A 19,383-nucleotide genomic window follows, 5' to 3' on the forward strand; every position below is an offset into this window, starting at 1 on the left:
AGCAATTTTACAGCGCACATGGCTATTGCGTTAATATTAATACAATGCTGCTCCTCTTTAGTATCTAATTGGCTGATAAAGTAAACGACACACCGCCTTGAATAAATAGTGACTTCTGATAGACCTATCCAACTTCCCAGTATACGCTATCTCCATGGATACTAGAATTTAGAAAGGGCTGTGCTTCAGCTTGTTACTGAGACGTTGCATCAGCCTTCGTTACGAAACGAATCCGGAAGGAATAGAACAAACACCGGCGAGGTGGTCAGAGCTACATACATCTCATACAACGTGGATTAGTTAAGTTAAAATTGACAAAAATTCCATGGAGTCAGATAAAGTAACAGAGCAGCTGGAAAATGTTAAAATAGAAGCAGAGAAAAAGGTAATAAACAATATTGATCTATATTGCGAAGCGCAGAAATTAGTGGTTGTCATCTTGTCAATAATACTACCAGTACAGTAAAGTTTATATATATATATATATATATATATATATATATATATATATATATATATATATATATATATATATATATATATATATATATATATATAGTCGCGGCGGCCGCTAGGCGGTCTCCCGTACACTGCGTTTGTCTTGTTCGTTATGTCAGTTTTAATGTGTGTGTGTTTTTAAGTTGTGTTTTTGTGGCTCCTCATTACTGTATACTGCTGTACTTAACTACTCCAGCACCTGAGGCAGATATCGAGACTGTCTGATGCAATTACTGCAATACATATTGAAGGAGATCATGTGATGTCAGTATAAGTCTTTGTTTTGGAAGCAGATACATATACATTGTAATTGTTTTAGCCACTGGTATTAATGTACATAGTTAATGAGTTGTAGCACACAATGAGGTAAGAAACCCCAATTTAGCTCTTCTGTTTTTCTAAATTAATTGAAGTATGGGTTGCTTACAGTACTTTGTTGATGCTTTTAATCCTGCTTCTGATATTCAGCCCCAAAGACACTATATTCAACTATAGCCAAAGTGTTAGTATGACTTGCTTGATCATATTACTTCTAGTACACATCCAAATAGTAACGAACGCAATACACAAATCAGCCTGAATCCACAGAAAATCAACAGAACATGTTTTAATTGTTATGGCAGAGCTGTGGTGGAGGAGAGAAGTGCAAAGATGGAGGTAATAAGAAAACCAAGACAGGGGGAGATGGGACAGGTCGTACTGAGGTAAGGTGTTGTTCATATCAATCAATCAATTAATCAATCTTTTATTTTTGTATAGCGCTTTTAACGGGGATCGCCACAAAGCGCTTTACATGAAAAAAACACACACACACACACACACTATATATATATATATATATATATATATATATATATATATATATATATATATATATAATCAGCAAATAAAACACACATAATTTCCATAATTTTGGTGCAATTTAACTGAAGCATCTACCACCTGAGTTTTGTTTCTGAATACTTGGTATGCAAAGTAGCCTGGCATCTTGTGATCGTAGTGGACGATTAGTTCTAGCTCCCATCATATGTACAGAATTAATGGTTCTGATAATATCCTTAAGAACATATGCTCTCAAACTTTAGTGATGTAATGTCTAAGTTGTATTATTTATTTTTGTGCTAAGTTGATCTGGATGTAGACCTTCTCTATTTTGTATATATGCAGTATACTTAAGTTCTGAAGACTCTGACACAGAGACTAATGCACCTGTAACTTATTTCCACAGAATAGAAAGATAGGCATATAAGTAACACATGACTATAGCTGTTCAAGGTGTGGATTTAAAAAATAGCTCTAATGTTTCTCTTCTCAGTTAAGCCCATGGCCTCAGTACATTAGTGAGCGATTGGAGATCTACAATAAACTGAAACAAGAACATGATACCCTGATGTGTGAGAGAGCAGAAAAAGAGAGCAAACCTATTATAGTTACCTTGCCTGATGGGAAGCAGATTGATGCAGAATCCTGGAAAACCACACCTTACAAGCTTGCATGTGGAATCAGGTGAGAAGTATGGATGTGGTGGCAGGGGGGAGTCGCTTTCCTTATCTGTACCAGATGGAGTTTCTTGCTGTCTGCAAGAACACCCACTGGACAGGCTATACTTGCATTCATGTTTTTAATTCTTGTTGTTATTAAAAACTGAACCCTCACAACTCAGTGTAGATCCAGAGAAATCATCTGTTTTTTAAAATAAATAGATAAAACCAAATTATAATTCTGCCTGTTATAGTGCTAGCCTTTGTCATCAGCTACTGTACTTCAGTTATTTATACTGGAGCAACTCAAGACTGTACTCAGAAACAGTGGCAGGCATGGCATGTTTATTTTCTTTATATGAAAAATTAAGTCATGTTAGAACCTTTTGGCTTTAATGAGTCGTATCATTTTGCTGAGTGTAGATCTTGCACTCAGAATGTTAATGACAAAGCATTCTCAATGTTTAAATGACAGCAGGTTCTATATAAACACTCAATCCGTTAATATCAGTTTTTCATTTGTTTTTTATTTAGATCTAATGACTTCTGGTATGTTTGTTTTCAGCTATGGCCAAAAGTTTTACATCCATCGCCCTATAGAATTAACTCATTTGTAACGTTATATACCGCTTTGTAGTTTTCCATATACTTATAAAAAAACTGACAATTTGAAAAATGTGACATTTCGCAATCTAACATGAAATACTGTACTACTGTTTTGTCTCAATCCTAAAATTCTAGGTGATGCATAATTTGGCAAATGCTGCACCTGTAAGCAAGTTGAGTGCACTTTTTCTTGAACTTTTAGTAGGACAGACTCAACTTTGTTTGTGGGCCTGACAGAGCAAAGGGTGCATGAGAAATACTCCCAACTTGATTAGAGGTAGCCACCAAACACTTATAAACATATAAAATACTACTTTAAGCCAAAAGAGGTCAGCACAATGAGCACTGATGCATTTTAAATTAATAAAACACACTGTTCTGAAAAACCTGCAATATAGATATTGGTGCAATGATACTTCTGCTTTAGTTTATGCCCCTTTAGGTACAAACTGTAGCATGATATTTAGGAAATGTTGCTCACAGGTTTACTGGTAGGCACTGTAGTGCTTAGTCATCACAGTAAAAGATGTAATGCATTTTGTGTTTTCTTCAAAGCAGCAGATGGGTGCTTGCATTTTAGGTGATTGAGCATTTAACTAATTGGTTTACAAAACGAAATACTTGTTGCAGAGATTGCACTGCATGATGGTCTCGTTTTAACTTCTCAAAATACTTCCATGCATTGCATTATTTTTTTTTTTAAAAGATGCTACTTTCATTGCTCATGTGCACCATTAGCCAATAGCAGAGCTAGGTAATGAAAGCCACCTGCTTCCCTGAAATTTATCAATTGGGTGGCAATTGTAGTGGCTGATCACTTAACTTCTCTCAAATACTGTGCCAAGTTTGCACTTTTTTACATTTGTTTTAGAAATGAACGAGTATTTAAAAATGTGTTGGTGTTAGAGAAGTAATTTTATTTAGAATATTCGATATCACCCTAATATAGCCATCACTTTTTTTTTTTTTTAATCAATTTTTAAAAGTAATCCAACAAATGCAAGTGTATTTTGACATAACATACATACATGTACTTAGACATAACAATGTTTTTAGTAACTAACTTCTTAAAGTAAATTTATTAAAAAACCAATAAAGCTGCAATACAGTTAAGATAATGTCTTTGTGTTTTGTTTTACCAGCCAGGGCTTGGCTGATAACACAGTGATTTCAAAAGTGAACAACATATTATGGGACCTTGATCGGCCACTGGAAGAAAACTGTACCCTACAGCTGCTCAAGTTTGATGATGAAGAGGCTCAAGCTGTAAGTATTGCTGATTCTGGTGTGTTAGATCCTGGTATAGTAAACAAAGTTGTTTAAATTTGCAGACGACACAAAAATAGGAGGAGTGGCAAACACAGTTGCAGCAGCAAAGGTCATTCAAAATGATCTAGACAGTATTCATAACTGGGCAGACACATGACAAATGACATTGAATATAGAAAAGTGTAAGGTAGTGCACGCAGGCAGTAAAAATGTCCATTATAAATACCATATGGGAGATACTGAAATTGAAGAAGGAATCTATGAAAAAGATCCATGAGTGTTGACTCAACCATGTCTTCGTCTAGACAATGTGGGGAAGCTATAAAAAAGGCCAACAAAATGGAGATTAGGTGCAATCAGAACAGAAAATAGTAGGCACTTTTTAACACAGAGAATTGTGGGAGTCTGGAAGCAACTCCCCAGTAATGTTGTTGAAGCTGACACTGTGGGATCCTTCAAGGAGCTGCTTGATGAGATTCTGGGATCAATAAGCTGTAATGACCAAACAAGCAAGATGGGGTGAATGGCCTCCTCTTGTTTGTAAACTTTCTTATGTTCTTAACTAAAGTAATCAATAAATAAATAAACAAACAAATACAGGGTTCTGCAGCTTGGTAACATCAGGTGTCTAAAGGTAAACTTTATTTCTCTCGGCCTTGGGAGAGGGACCCATCAATTAATACCATAATTGTTCTATTTGGTATTGCATACTGATATATTTAGTTAATAGTTCCACTCTAATGGGCTGGCTATAAGTAGAGAAAAGACATGTTTGAGGACCCTGTTGTAGCCACAACTAGGAAGAGTACATGAGTAAAGACCATTGCAATATTTCACAGCCAAACCAGGTTGCTCTTTTAAGTAAATCAAGGCTCTTCTTTTGTATTTGTTGTTTCTAAATGGTCCAATTCTGTATTTTGTTCCAGGTTTACTGGCATTCAAGTGCCCACATCATGGGAGAAGCAATGGAGAGGGTTTATGGCGGCTGTCTATGCTATGGCCCACCCATCGAAAATGGCTTTTATTATGACATGTTCCTTGACAACGAGTAAGTTTAAATTCCTCTGTGTGTGATTTACCCCAGCAATGGAGATATAGTGGAGGCGGTTGTATGTATGTGTTTCACTTCACATTTTTTCCATATAACTGAAAAGTAATTAACCAATTATGTTGAAACTTGGTATTCACATTATTTAGCGTAAGTTATTGAGTATCAGATTGTGAGGGTTTATAGATGCCTGTCTGTATGTCAGACCTACATTGTTGCATATACCGTGGTGGGGGGTGTATGTTACTGACATACGTGTTGAAAGTAACCTTTGTGCTTGGATATATACGGATGCTAATGCAAGAGTAACCTTGGTGCTTGCATATACGGATGCTGATGCAAGACTCGAACTGACAGCACTTCAGTGTGGCCTTGGTATACCTAAAAACTGTGATGTGTGAGTCATGTCCCAGTTTTTTTCTGAATAGAGGTGCACAAACTGTTTGCAGCAAAAAAAACAGTAAACGAAAAAATTCAGTGTAATTCAACAATATCTGTGAATAAATCTGGAAGGGAGGAAAAAGATCACACACAATCATGGCTTGATGGGCAAGTTAATGTTGCCTTTGTTGGGCGTGAAGGTTCAGGGGCACCAAGGCAGTTCCAGGGGACAAAAAGGCAAAACATAAATCCAACCCAAGAGCACCAAGGTGATTTATAAAACAACAAAAAAGAGAGTTGATTATGTTGATTTAAATTGTAATTCAAACAAACCATGTTTTCTGAGTGATTCACACTCTAATTGTTACAAAAATAAAATATAGGTCACTTTTCCATTGTAAAAATCAAAAGGCATAAAAAATAAATAAATAAATAAATAAATAAAAACAACAAACTTTTCAGAATAAAAAAATACAAAGGGTAATTTTGCAAAAAATAGATATTCGGGGAGTTTTTACTAAACTGACTAGTACATAGATTAGACTAGAGGCTTAGATACAGCCTTAGCACAAATAAGCGATGTCAGTGCAAGGAATGTTTAAGAGATTTTCAGGAAAACTGACTGAAGATGTACCCATGGCTGGAGTTCAATAACAATAGTGATCAAATGAGTTGTTTGGTCTGCAGTGTCGGCGCAACTGTAGTTTTCTAACCGCTGTTACAAAACCTGTACAAACAAAGCAGCTTGGTGGGGGGGGGTGGAAGATTGAAATAGAAACTTCATATGTACAATAAATTCTTTAAAGAACACAGTTAGAACAAAAACCAGGAGAGAAACCGGCCCTCCAGGACCAGGATTGGACACCCCTGCACTACAACACCATGTGTGTGGTTTTCTTTTTTTGTAGCGGGACTGTTCAATTTCAAAACCCTACATTTTTTATTTGCACATTGGTTGGCGGCAAGCAACTCTTTACATGTGTTATACCCCCAAGCTTTGTGTCACCTGGGTTAATTGAGAACTGAAGTAATTAAACTGAATTTGGGAGTGAGAATTCTTGTTGTGCTTCGGTCCACTTGAAACCATCTTGTCACACCCCCCCCCCACCCCACCCCCCCCAGTTTGGGAACTCCTGGTCTAGGTAATTTATGCGGAAGAATATGTGGGCCCAACTTGAAGTCACTCCCCACTCAAGTATTCTGCTTTCTGTGTTTATGTATCTACCTGAGATTCCCACTGTCAAAGGCCACAGCAGCTGTGCTAAGAGAGTGCTAAGTTGGCTTATCCAATGGTTCCCACAGCAATAAAATTCGGTAGACTGATGGATCATAGAAAACAGGTCCCAGTTAATGTGACAAAGACCTTCAAGGCTTGTTGCTCTGCAGCCCAAGTTGGTTGTTCTGAAACATGAATGCAGACATTCAGATACGCATAAAAGCAGATATTTTACAAATACCTGTGCACAACTTATCAGTGGTGAAACTTGGTAAGAGTATCCTTTCGCATAAAAATCAGAGTCTGATGATATATGGATACTGTTGAATCTTATATTGTATTTACACATCTCTGCAGCTATATGTTACTGATTTTTACATTTCGTTGGTGTTTGTTAAAATGATCAGAAACCATGTGCTGTATTTGTAAGGCCAAGTGCTGTACCTTGTGTGTGTTCCATAACTCCAAACATTACACCAAAAAAAATAGCAAGCAATACTTTGTGTTTCTTCACAGAGGTGTGTCTAGTAATGATTTCCCAGCCCTTGAGAACCTGTGCAAGAAGATCATGAAGGAGAAGCAGCCATTTGAGAGACTTGAGGTCAAGAAGGAGACCCTGCTTGAGATGTTCAAGGTATGTTGGCTTTTAAAAGGGTACATCAAACAGGAGTTCTGTTTGCATGCATTGATCACGGAAATGTTTTTTTTTTTTTTGTTTTGCAGTATAACCAGTTTAAGTGCAGGATTTTGAATGAGAAGGTGAACACCCCGACAACTACTGTATACAGGTAACGCAGACTAGACCCTCATGTTTTTTGCATGGTACTTTGCTACATCCAGAGTTGGGTTCAAGTGTATTTAAAGGTAAATGCCTATAATAATATATTTAATATATATGTAAATGCATATAATATATATGCAACTCAGGCTTCGCAAATGCATTTGATAGTTTGTTTTGACAAATGCATTTGAACATATACTGAAACTCCTCACCAGTAATTGCAAACAAGGAAGCGTTGCTCTATCAATTCAAGCTACTCCCTGTTCTAACAAACTCCTTTTAATCACATTCCTCATGTAATTAGTTGTTCTGAAATTACTTAATGTCTCAGTTAGCCCTGCGATTTACTTTAACAATGCATCACTAATGGCCATATCATTAATTGCACTTGGAGTTGGTTAAATAGCAGCACTTGCAAAATGCATTTGATAGATTATTCAGATGTATTTAAAACTGATCAAATACATTCTACATTGTGTACAAAATGGAAATAGCACTAGCATCGATGTTGCTGAGTGAATGTACCTGGATAAGGTCCTGTGTGTTTTGTAAATAGATGCATGTTTGTTATGTTTTCTTTGTGAATTTCCAGGTGCGGCCCCTTGATAGATCTCTGTAGGGGACCTCATGTCAGACACACTGGGAAAATAAAGGCCATGAAGATTCATAAGGTATGAGTAACCATGATGAGAAATAATTAAAATAAATAAGTAAATAATTTACAAAGGTATTCTGTGCCATCATGGTTTATGAAATGTGACAAAACCCTGAGCTGGAATTGCTTGAAGTTTATTTTCTTCAAATAAAATGTAAAAAAAAAACAAAAAAAAAAACCTCCTGACCAGATGTGCAGAAGTGTGCCACATCTGTTTAATAGGCTTTCATTGTTCCTTTCCTTTTTTATTTTTACTCCCTAAAATCTACAATAGAGTCACAACCCAACTGCAGCTGTCCAATGAGTAGCTGAAATAAGACACTATGCAGCACAATAGTAAAGGTAGAGTAACAGCCGATAGAGGAAATGGTTTGACAAGAGCAGCCCTAACAGCAGTATATCTGATTGATGCTTGAAGTACTCGCTGTTGCTTTGTCTCTGGAACCATTTGAAACTTGGAAATTTAAACATTTTTAGAGTGACCATGTCCTTGACTCCCTACCCAGTAGCTTAGTTACACCGTGGTTGTTTATGGGGCATCTGTACCTCTGACTGCGTACCAGGTGTGCACACTGTGAACGTAGGTCTTGGTGGTTTATTTTTTGAATGATACCATTGTATTACTGTCTATGGCATGGCGTGTTACTGACATTTTTTGTATGTTCTGAATTCTTAGAACTCATCCACCTACTGGGAAGGAAAGGCTGATATGGAAACCCTGCAGAGGATTTATGGGATCTCCTTTCCGGATTCCAAGATGTTGAAGGACTGGGAAAAGTTTCAGGAAGAGGCAAAGAACAGAGATCATCGCAAACTTGGCAAGGTGAGTGATGGATTGTTGAGACTCTGTTCACCAGAGATTCAAACAAGTAGATCCACTATCTGAGACTTGGACAGCTAATGGCAGTATGAAGAAGGTTGTATCAATTGTCAATATTATTATTCTGATTTATAAATTGTAACTGGCCTGCCCTGGCTGAATGGCAATGTTGTGCTCTCTCAATTTTTGGATGAAGTTTAGTCTATTTTGAATGAAGTGGATTATGAACTATCAAAATAAACTCGTCCACTAACTGACAAGTGGGGGGGGGGGGGGGGGGGGGGAATAATAATGAGTGGTTAAAAAAAAAAAAAAAAAAAAAACAAAAAAAAAAAAGTTATTGTGGCAAATGGCATAATTGTCAAGTTGCCAGTAAGGAATGAATTCACAAACAATCAAATGCTCTCCTCACAGGAACAAGAACTGTTTTTCTTCCATGACCTGAGCCCTGGGAGCTGTTTCTTCCTGCCTAAAGGAGCCTTTATATACAATGCTCTAATTGAATTTATTAGGGTAAGTGCCACTTTCATTTTGCTGTACCTCTTGCTTGAATCAGAGGTACAAATGTTGTAACTTTTATGTGTGCAAACAATAGAATGAAAAGCTGTCTTCACAATGCTTTTTCATTGATGAATAAATACATTCTTAAAGTTTCTGTAACATCACTGTGATGAGTCAAAGGGTTTTCGGTCTGTGATTCAGCCTCCCGACAGTAGATGGCATCAAACCAACTCGGGACTTCCCTTACCAAGATCTCGTGACCATGGCAAAAGTCATCTTTTGAGGGGCGGCACCTTGGTGAGGGGCGGAAGTACGAGTATGTAAATTCCAGCCACTGGAGTCAAGTGAAGGAGAAGGACACTTGTCAGTTGGGGATTGGTGTTCCACTGACTACAGAGGCGGGACATTACATACTAAAGGGAACGTACTACTGTGTTCGGGGTTGGTCCGAAAATAAAGTAGGAGGAGTAACGGGTGAAGGGAGAGACTGGTTTTGTGCAGCGGGATTTTTTGAAATACTAACATTTCTTTTGTCTTTTTTTTGTTTATGGTAATTAAAGACGAGTCATCACAGTTTGTTTTGGACACCCCTGCACTCCTTCCCTCACACCATTTTGTTTTTTTGTTTGTTATTTAATCCTTTTGTTGTGTATAGAAAATAAAAATAAATTATTTTATTTCTGTACACATAAATTACTGTCTGGACATTCCATTTAATACACTCTCGCCTCACAATCACCCTTTGACCGTTTGATTGATTAAATCTATAAATCTTCTAACAAAGTTGCTGTGTTGCTTTGACGATAAGGGGAGTATGGAGGAGGTGTATTGTTGATTAATGGAGCCACAGTTTCTCAACGAATCCACAGTCAGAACAATTCACTATTACACATTTCAAACGTACCACTTAGTTTTAGTTTAGTATTTCATATTGTTTGCTAAAAGTGCTACAATTGTACATTAACAATGTTAAAAAAAAAAAAAAAAAAAAAAAAGTTCATATAATTACAAATTGTGACAAAGCTTTTTTTATACAGTATAACTTTGAACACAGTTCTGGGTTCCTAACAGTGTCTTTGGATAAATCCCAGCTCCTGTTTTGAAGCACAAACTAAATTTGGCATGATCTCCTAACTTTCAGTCGGACTGCTAGTCTGGCTAACTGACTTTTAGATATATTATTCACAAATCACAGGTTTAATATACTTTGTTTTAATGTACATCATACCGTCTATACACAGGTCCTTACCGTCACACATTTGACTGTTGACTGTTCAATCCAGAGAAGCTTAGATAGAAATGTCAGTAACAAGCTGCTTCCAGGGCATTGATACACGTGTTGGTTTTTGCATCTGTCACCCAGGTCAACATGACATTTTCATATTTCATTTTTTTACGCAAGTCTTTGTTAAGGTTCCCTGACCTGAGTTGAGTCACTGCTCTTCATTTCTAGTTTTCAGCTATAAACGATGTAACATGGGGAAGACGAGTCAGTGTGTTTATAGAAATAGAGCCAGCGCTATCTAGTGACCAGCTAGTTTTAGGATGGATTTTAATTTATGTACTTTCCCTCCTGAAGAGTGAGTATCAGAAGAGAGGCTTCCAGGAGGTGGTGACACCAAACATTTACAACAGCAAGCTGTGGCAGACCTCTGGGCACTGGCAGCACTACAGTGAGAACATGTTCTCCTTTGAGGTGGAGAAAGAGATCTTTGCCCTCAAGCCTATGAACTGCCCAGGGCACTGGTATGTCATTTATTTTATGAGTCTCCATATGAATCACTGTTGCCTCAGGACCACAAGTTGCCCAATGAGCCTGTGTGTTTTTGTATTGGCAATTCCTAATAGATTGCCATCATGGAATGCATTAAAAAATATATTGGAGTTGATTGAAAACTTTTATAGTAAAACTCTTTATATTAACTTGGCAAAATTAATTCCATAATCACATTTTAGACTGTTGTTCAACAGATTATTTTTCTGTTGGCATTACAGTATAATCACCTGAATTTAACGCCTAAAGAAAATAATTTGCCCACACTGTTTGAGTAGAATGGCTCAGTGAGATGCAAAGGTTTACCATTTGGGATGTTAAATGTGGACTCTTCTTTAGCCTGATGTTTGACAATCGTCCCCGCTCCTGGAGGGAGCTCCCCCTCCGCCTGGCTGACTTCGGGGTGCTTCACCGCAACGAGCTGTCAGGGGCGCTGACGGGTCTCACTCGAGTGCGCCGCTTCCAGCAGGACGATGCACACATATTCTGTACAATGGAGCAGGTGCACTTTTGTTTCAGCAAGTAATGATTTATTATAGATAAATTCATTGATTGGAGCATGGGTCCTTTTGAGGCAATGTTAACTAGAGTGTGTGTGTGTGTGTGTGTGTGTGTGTGTGTATATATATATATATATAAAATATATATTGCGCACACACACACACACACACACACACACACATTTTTAAATAAAGAAATTGCAAATTCTTATTTTGGCAGTTTTTAACAGTTTAAAATTAAAAAAAAAACTAAAGTATACCTCAGTTCTTATGGCATGTGTAGCAACTTCTGCACAATTGTTGCAATAAAAAAAACATTGAATAAATCTGTTTGCACCACCTTGTGGTTAAAAGTAGTATTTCAACCTGGTGAAATGAGCTGCTTTAATAGTAGTTATGGCGATGTAATAAAAGTATTTATTTATTTATTTATTTATGTATGTATGTATGTATGTATGTCAATCTAATAGTTCTGTGAAGCAAAAAAAAAAAAAAAAAAAAAAGCCACCTTTTGGTTTCAACATTATATGGGAAATGCAAACCTGTTCACAACTGCTTACTCTTCATTTGTGTAACCACAAGATCGAAGATGAGATTAAGGGCTGTCTGAATTTCCTGCGAGCTGTCTATGATGCGTTTGGATTCACATTCAAACTCAACCTGTCCACTCGCCCTGAGAAGTTCCTTGGTGACACTGCAGTATGGGACCAAGCTGAGAAGGTATACTTCAAACATATACTATGTGTTTCAATTTTGTGTTCTTAGTTGTTTTATTATTAGTGCTTTACACTTCAACATTGATACATTTAGAATGCATGGGTACCAACTAGGGATTAGGTTTGGAACAATTATCGATAATCACAGTAATGTTATTGCAGCCATAAACTGAAAAATTATTAGTGATAATTATTGTCCGTGACCGAACGAAGCAGGAAGCAGCTCTGCATTGATTGTGTGAGTAAAGCATGACCTGTGTGAGCCCTGCGTACATTGGGAAGTTAAGTATTGATTTTAAACAATATGCTTAGGCTTTAACTTTCAAGGTTTCATTTGATACATTGACAGAGCATGACAGGTGTTCTAACATAAACACAAATATTGTTTGTAAAACTGAAAAAATGCCAACTAACTGTAAAATTACTGTAGAATGTGGAACTTTGACTATTAAACATCTTGACACAGGATTTTATTTAATGTAAATTGAATGTAATTGCAAACGTGTAATATAGCCTAAACAGCTTTATTGCTTCTTTATTTTAAACTGAGGTGAAGACATGAGTACTTTACTGCAACCTAGGCACCGCAAAGGGAAAAATAAACTCTTATATATAATCTGTTCCCATGGTGTTGCTATAGTAAAAGGGGCAGTTGCATAAATAGAAGATTTATAATGGAAGTATAGGCAGTTTGTTTGATTTAAACTCTGCATACAAACAGCGATGCGCAAAACTCAGTATGTTCCTATACAAAACTATATATACAGACACACTTTTTAAATTTTTTTTTTTTTTTAAACCTACTTTGATTCTCTTAATCGCAGATTCACCACACCGTGTGCGCAGTGGTCTCTGATGTGCTGCGTTTCTGGCTGAAAAAAGCCCCAGTTAATTCAATTAAAGGGATAATAGGGGCAGCTGTTTGAATACTTTAGTTAACAATCAGGCTTGATTTGGGACAGCCCTGCCCAATATAAATCTGACTAACTTTTGGCACTTACCATCAGAGTGAAGTTGTCAGCACACAGGTTCTAGAGTGCCCGTCATGCCACGATCAAAAGAAATTCCTGAAGACCTCCGGAAAAAAGTTGTTGATGCCTGTCAGTCTGGCAAAGGTTACAAAGCCATTTCTAAGGCTCTGGGGCTCCACCAAGCCACAGTTGGAGCCATATTGTCCAAATGGAGAAAGTTTGGAACAGTAGTGAATCTTCCCAGGAGTGGCCGTCCTGCCAAAGTTTCTCCAAGAGCAAGGCGTAAAATTGTCCAGGAAGTCAGAAAGAACAGTAGAACAACATCGAGGAATCTGCAGGCCTCTCTCGCCTCGGCTAAGCTTAGTGTTCATGACTCCACCATCAGAAAGACACTGGGCAAAAATGGGATTCATGGCAGAGTAGCAAGGCGGAAACCACTGCTCACTAAGAAGAATATGAATGCTCGTTTCAAGTTTGCCAAAAAGCACCTGGATCATCCTCAAGAGTTCTGGAACAATGTTCTATGGACTAAGTGGAACTTTTTGGCCAACATGGGCCCCGTTTATGTCTGGCAAAAACTAAACGCTGCATTCCACAGCAAGAACCTCATATCAACAGTCAAGCATGGTGGTGGTAGTGACATAATTTGGGGATGCTTTGCTGCATCAGGACCTGGACAACTTGCCATCATTGAAGGAACCATGAATTCTGCTCTGTATCAGAGAATTCGACAGGAGAATGTGAGGCCATCCATCCATGAGCTGAAGCTGAAGCTGTGAGAGACTGATCAATAACTACAGAAAGCATTTGGTTGCAGTTATTGCTGCTAAAGGTGGCATAACCAGTTATTAAGTCTAAGGGGGCGATTTACTTTTTCACACGGGGCATGGGGTGTTGCTTAACTTTCTTTAATAAATAAATGAAATAAGTATAAAAATTTTGTGTTATTTGTTCACGCAGGGTCCCTTTTATCTAATTTGATTTTGGTTGAAGATATGATTAAATTCAGTGTCAAAAATGCAGAAAATCAGACAGGGAGCAAATACTTTTTCACGGCACTAACTTTTTTTAATATGGAGTTTGTCTGCAAACTACCTGGGCGATGTTAAGCCTTTGAGTTCTGTTGTTATCGGTCTCCTACTGGTATCATCTAGATTCCGGAATCTGCGTCCCTATGTGTGGTTGCTACGAATACGTTCTAAGGACCTGTCACAGCGTATTTGTGGTGTTCTCGAATATCTTTGAAATCCCCACTCATAGTTCGCATGTGTACCTGCATAACAGTTATGTGAACCCCTGATTTATGTGATTTGGTAATTTTCTAACCGATTTTATTTGTATAAATAATTACACATGCCCATCCCTAGTACTAAAAGGTTACTATTTTAAGCCAGCAAGGCTTACGTTTTTGGGTGTGAATTTAGTGTTTTTAGACATGCCGCTGATGAGCAGCATAAGAGACCACCAAATTAATTTTACCTCTGACCTTGGCTTACTGTGCCACCTTGCCCCATTCAGCACTTTTGTAATGTGGAAAAGGTGTTGGTTTAATTTAAGCTTTATTTATTTTCACTAAATGTCTGCTTTCCCTCTCAATGTGATTTTAGCAACTTGAAAGCAGCCTGAATGAATTTGGAGAGAAATGGGTCCTTAACCCGGGTGATGGAGCTTTTTATGGACCAAAGGTAAGTCCAGTTAATTTGCTTGTACAGCATGAGATCAAAGAATAGTTGGAAACTATTCAAATAGCTCATTTAATGGCCTGTTTATATATTTGCTCACATTTAACACACTTCCTACAAATAAATGTTATTTGTTTGTTACAATCTGCTTAAGCAGTAGTTCAATCAATTATGTAGCCTGTTAATTGCAGATCTTTAACCCTCCATCAGCATTAATATTATATTCCACAAGCTGCACAAACATCCAGAGGGTATGTTCTGTGTGCATAAACAGAAATGTATTACTGTACCATATTGTGATGCTGTGCACATCTTGTCTGCTACATGGAGCGGGAATAGTGTTTCTGGAAAGTTTTTAATGTGGGATTTTTATGGTGTAGTTTTACAGTCCATTTATGCTTTGCGTCACATGCCACCATATTAATGCGGAGAAAGATGATGAAAAGTGAAATATTGCCATAACAATGTTGACAACCCGTTTACTTTTATTGTTGTTTTAATATTAACCCTTTTCAATCCTATGTCGGACCAGGTCTGACGTTAAATTTTCCCTTTCCCGTCCAATGTCGGACCCTGTCCGACATCATAAAAAAGACATAAAGCATAGGTCTCTAGTCATTTTTTTCTCTGGAAAAAGCCGAGAAAACCTTTCAATGGCCGAGTGAGATAGACAGACAGGAGCCGAATAAAACCGAAAAAAAAGGGCGCATCTCATAGCCCCATCCACTACAGAGATAACACGGACATAACAAAGGAGGTAGCTGCTTCTGCATCCAGTGCTCAAAGAATATCACATTTGCAGAGCTTTTTGTAGATGTTATAGTAATAAAATATTGACTTGGAGTTTGGTGATAAAATGAGTGATCAGGAGAGGTTTTATCAGTATGCACGTCTATAAATAGGTATGTGAAAAATACAGCAAACAAGGGGTGGGGCTTGGCTGTTGATACAGTACTGAGTGTCCTTTTGCGATTCAATGCATTGTAAACCTGTTTTACTCTGAAATTAAAAATATATTTTAAACGGCGCGTGTAAAATAAACAGCGTGTGTAAAATAAACATCACGTGTGAAAATAAATTGGACCTGATGCACCTGACAAGCTCTGAATAAATGGACTGCAAATGGTTAATTTACCATCTATGACTGACAAGTAAGCTTACTTTTGTGTTTTATATAACAGTTAAAATATTCATGTAAAGGTTGTTGTGGATTTGGTGCTATGATACAAGGGTGTTCATAGTGGTGTGTTGTAGAAATGTGTTTAATATTTTGTGGGAATAAATGGTCTTTCTTTGTGCAGATTGATATTGAAATCAAGGATGCCATTGGACGATACCACCAGTGTGCTACAATCCAGTTGGATTTCCAGCTTCCAATTAGATTTAATCTTACCTATGTGAGGTATGGTTATGTTCCAGCTCGTCCTGATGATATGTTCCTAATGTATAGTTTAAGCACAGAGTGTTGAATTGTAAGATGTGAAAACAGAATATACTTTAAGAGATACTGCTTCTGTAAATAAAGGAATCAGTGATCCTGTGACGTGTCATTTTAGAATGGTGCAGTACAGTGGTACGTAATTGCATCTACATTCTGCTTTTTTTTTTAATTTCTGTAGCAATGATGGAGATGACAAGAAGAGGCCTGTGATTATCCACCGTGCCATCTTAGGGTCCGTGGAGAGGATGATCGCCATCTTGACTGAAAGCTATGGAGGCAAATGGTATTGTGTGCACAGTTGTGTCATTTTAGGGCCTTCTACAAAAATGCAAACACAGGGCTTTTTTATTTTTCATTTTATTTGAGTAATATAATTATTAAAAAACACCAAGAAACTGCAGAGGTAAATCTCTTCCCAATTAGGTTGTTTCTTGATAGCTTTATACCATTTAGTTAATTTTTTTTTAAATGTTTTTCTTAGTGTGCCTTTTTGAATTTGCACTTGCTTCAAAGCAGAGCCTGTAGTGTTCTGTTGTATTGTATAGGGAATGTGATCTATAATAAACAACATGTTATGATTGTGTATTGCATGAACAGGCCTCTCTGGCTGTCTCCGAGTCAGGTGATGGTGATACCAGTGGGACCTACCTGTGAAGACTACGCAAAAGCGGTACTACAGTTTATCTACATTTCCTTTAAACACAAGTGAAAGTAATCTGTCTACTTAGAGCAGGTTGTGCATAATAACAAAAAATACAATGTTGAGGCCACTTTGTGGTAGAATACTGTTATTGATCCTAAAGTAATTCTAGAATAAGCCGCATGGTGAATTACTCGCTGTGGTGTTTCCTTATGTCTAGGTGCGCCAACAGTTTCACGATGTTCACCTGGTGACTGATGTTGACTTGGATCAAGGCTGCACTCTTAATAAGAAGATACGGAATGCACAGCTGGCACAGTATAACTTCATTCTGGGTAAGGGGGCTTCCTTTGTAAGCGCTCATGATTTCATTTCAGTTACACATGAAGTGCCCAGTAGATTCAGGTGTATTGCATCTTGTTGACAGCACAGTTCTCCAACACTGATCTCTCCATAGTAAGCCTGCTTTACTGAATGCTGGAGTGAATGCCATAGTGTGCAGTAAAACAAGCCAGTGGAAACTGTTTTTCAGTTTGTAATATTTCATACACTTGGTGTTGACAGATTGGTGGCGGATCTTGATAATTTAAGTAATATAACATTCAAGTTCAAGTACGTTATTTTATTTATTTATTTACTTTTTTTAAGGAGCCAATGCTATCAGGGTACACAGCATTGTTGGGTGGACTTGATCCACAACAATGCTTAAGTAAACTGCAACATTTGTTCAAGAGATTTTGGGTGTTCCATGCCCCAGAGACTGGTCTAATAAAGTGGCCAGCAGTTTATACTATTTGCCGCCTTCAGAATTATTTCTCTCTAAAACGGTGAATCCATTGTTGGATTGAATCACATAGATGGTGGAATGTTTTGCGGTGGTGAATTTGTCCTTCTGTTTGTCTTGCTAGTGATCGTGGGATTATACAAGTTCCCTAGTTATGTGTTAAAATAAGTTTTTGTTTAACTGGATTCCACTTGTTTTGCAGTTGTTGGTGAGAAGGAGAAGAACAGCAACACCGTGAATGTACGTACCAGAGACAATAAGGTTCACGGCGAGCGCACTGTCTCTGAATGCATTGAGAGGCTCCAGCAGCTCAAGGTCTCCCGTACCAGAAATGCAGAAGAGGAATTCTAAAGAAACTGGCTATTAGTGCTGAGACAGTGTGGTCATCAGGATCTAGCCTTCCATGAATCCATTGCTTTAGCTGAAATCCTTGCTGTCGCTAAATTATTTCAGTGTCTGTTTGCTTACTTTGTGGTCTCCGTAATAATGGTTTTGTACTTTTTAGAAACGCCCAAACAGCTTCCAGGTAATGAGTTACAAGATAAGAGGAAATAAAACAGTTTGCACTACAATAGTTTTTTCTTCACATAGTGTTGTGATTTCACAAACATCTGTGTTTAATCAAGGAAAGAACCTCATTCTGCTAAAATATTTTAAGATGTCTTTTAAACAGATTTATATGCTTTGCCTCTGACTAATTAATAATATTTTGGTAAGGGATTTGGGTGGTGCAAAGGTTTTTTTTTTTTTTTTTAATTCAATGTTTGGAATAATACATGATTTCTTGCCAGTCTGATTAAGGAGTCTTGCATATTAGAATATCCCAGCAGGAATAAATTTTGTGGTACCTTTTAGATTTATATATATATATATATATATATATATATATATATATATATATATATATATATATATATATATATATATATATATATATATATATGCTTTTGGATATACATTTATTATTGCTTTGTGTCCTTAATAAATGTAATATTTAAGTTTGTTATTTTTCATGTAATATACAATGCATTTATCTATATACTGTAGAATGTGTCCCATTTTGTCAAACACATAACTTTCAAGCAGTCTCATGATGCCACTAAAAAAGACATCGCTCAGGATACCATGTCTTCATTTACTAGGCAGCCAGACAGGAGGAAAATCCACCCAACAAAACAGTATCCAGTCTCTGGTTAGCCCTGTTACCCTTACAGCCAGTCAAAGTAGGAAAATGTCAACCTTACTCAGTCATTGAAGTAGTGATGGTCATGTAGTTGAAGCGTCAGCAAACAATGAAACTGGGCCCACGACTTGCACCAACGATAGGAAAAAAAAAAAAGTGCTTAAATATTAAATGAGCTTGTTTTATAAGTTGTGTATTTTTTATGAATGCGTTTCATTTAATTTTCTTGTTGTGAACTTGTAAGCTATTCCATGGTGGTGTATTTACATCTTAACATGTCATCTGAGGTGAAGAATTTCATGTTAATACAGGCCCCAAGTAATGTAATTATTTTCAGTCAGCGTCATGTCTAAATTAAAAGAATGTACCACAAGCTCTTAAAGAGATAGGGTTAGTCTATTCTTGAAAATGTGACATGCCGCTTGATTGCAAGTTT

At 37.2% G+C, this 19,383-nt stretch overlaps 1 protein-coding gene across 1 annotated transcript; it reads left to right on the forward strand.

Annotated features, from left to right (window-relative positions):
- Positions 1-210: 210 nt before the first annotated feature.
- On the forward strand, positions 211-18,595 carry LOC121317198 (threonine--tRNA ligase 1, cytoplasmic-like). Its single transcript, XM_041252874.1, has 19 exons — positions 211-385; positions 1,122-1,202; positions 1,814-2,004; positions 3,728-3,851; positions 4,781-4,902; positions 7,016-7,133; positions 7,223-7,287; positions 7,873-7,951; positions 8,612-8,758; positions 9,170-9,268; positions 10,836-11,002; positions 11,370-11,532; positions 12,113-12,250; positions 14,825-14,902; positions 16,201-16,301; positions 16,519-16,623; positions 16,938-17,010; positions 17,201-17,315; positions 17,967-18,595. Exons 1-19 carry the CDS (start codon positions 326-328, stop codon positions 18,113-18,115), a joined length of 2,175 nt encoding a protein of 724 aa, XP_041108808.1. The 5' UTR covers positions 211-325; the 3' UTR covers positions 18,116-18,595.
- Positions 18,596-19,383: the final 788 nt, after the last annotated feature.

The sequence above is a fragment of the Polyodon spathula genome, chromosome 1 (genome assembly GCF_017654505.1).
Source record: "Polyodon spathula isolate WHYD16114869_AA chromosome 1, ASM1765450v1, whole genome shotgun sequence".
In the NCBI taxonomy this organism is placed as follows: domain Eukaryota; kingdom Metazoa; phylum Chordata; class Actinopteri; order Acipenseriformes; family Polyodontidae; genus Polyodon; species Polyodon spathula.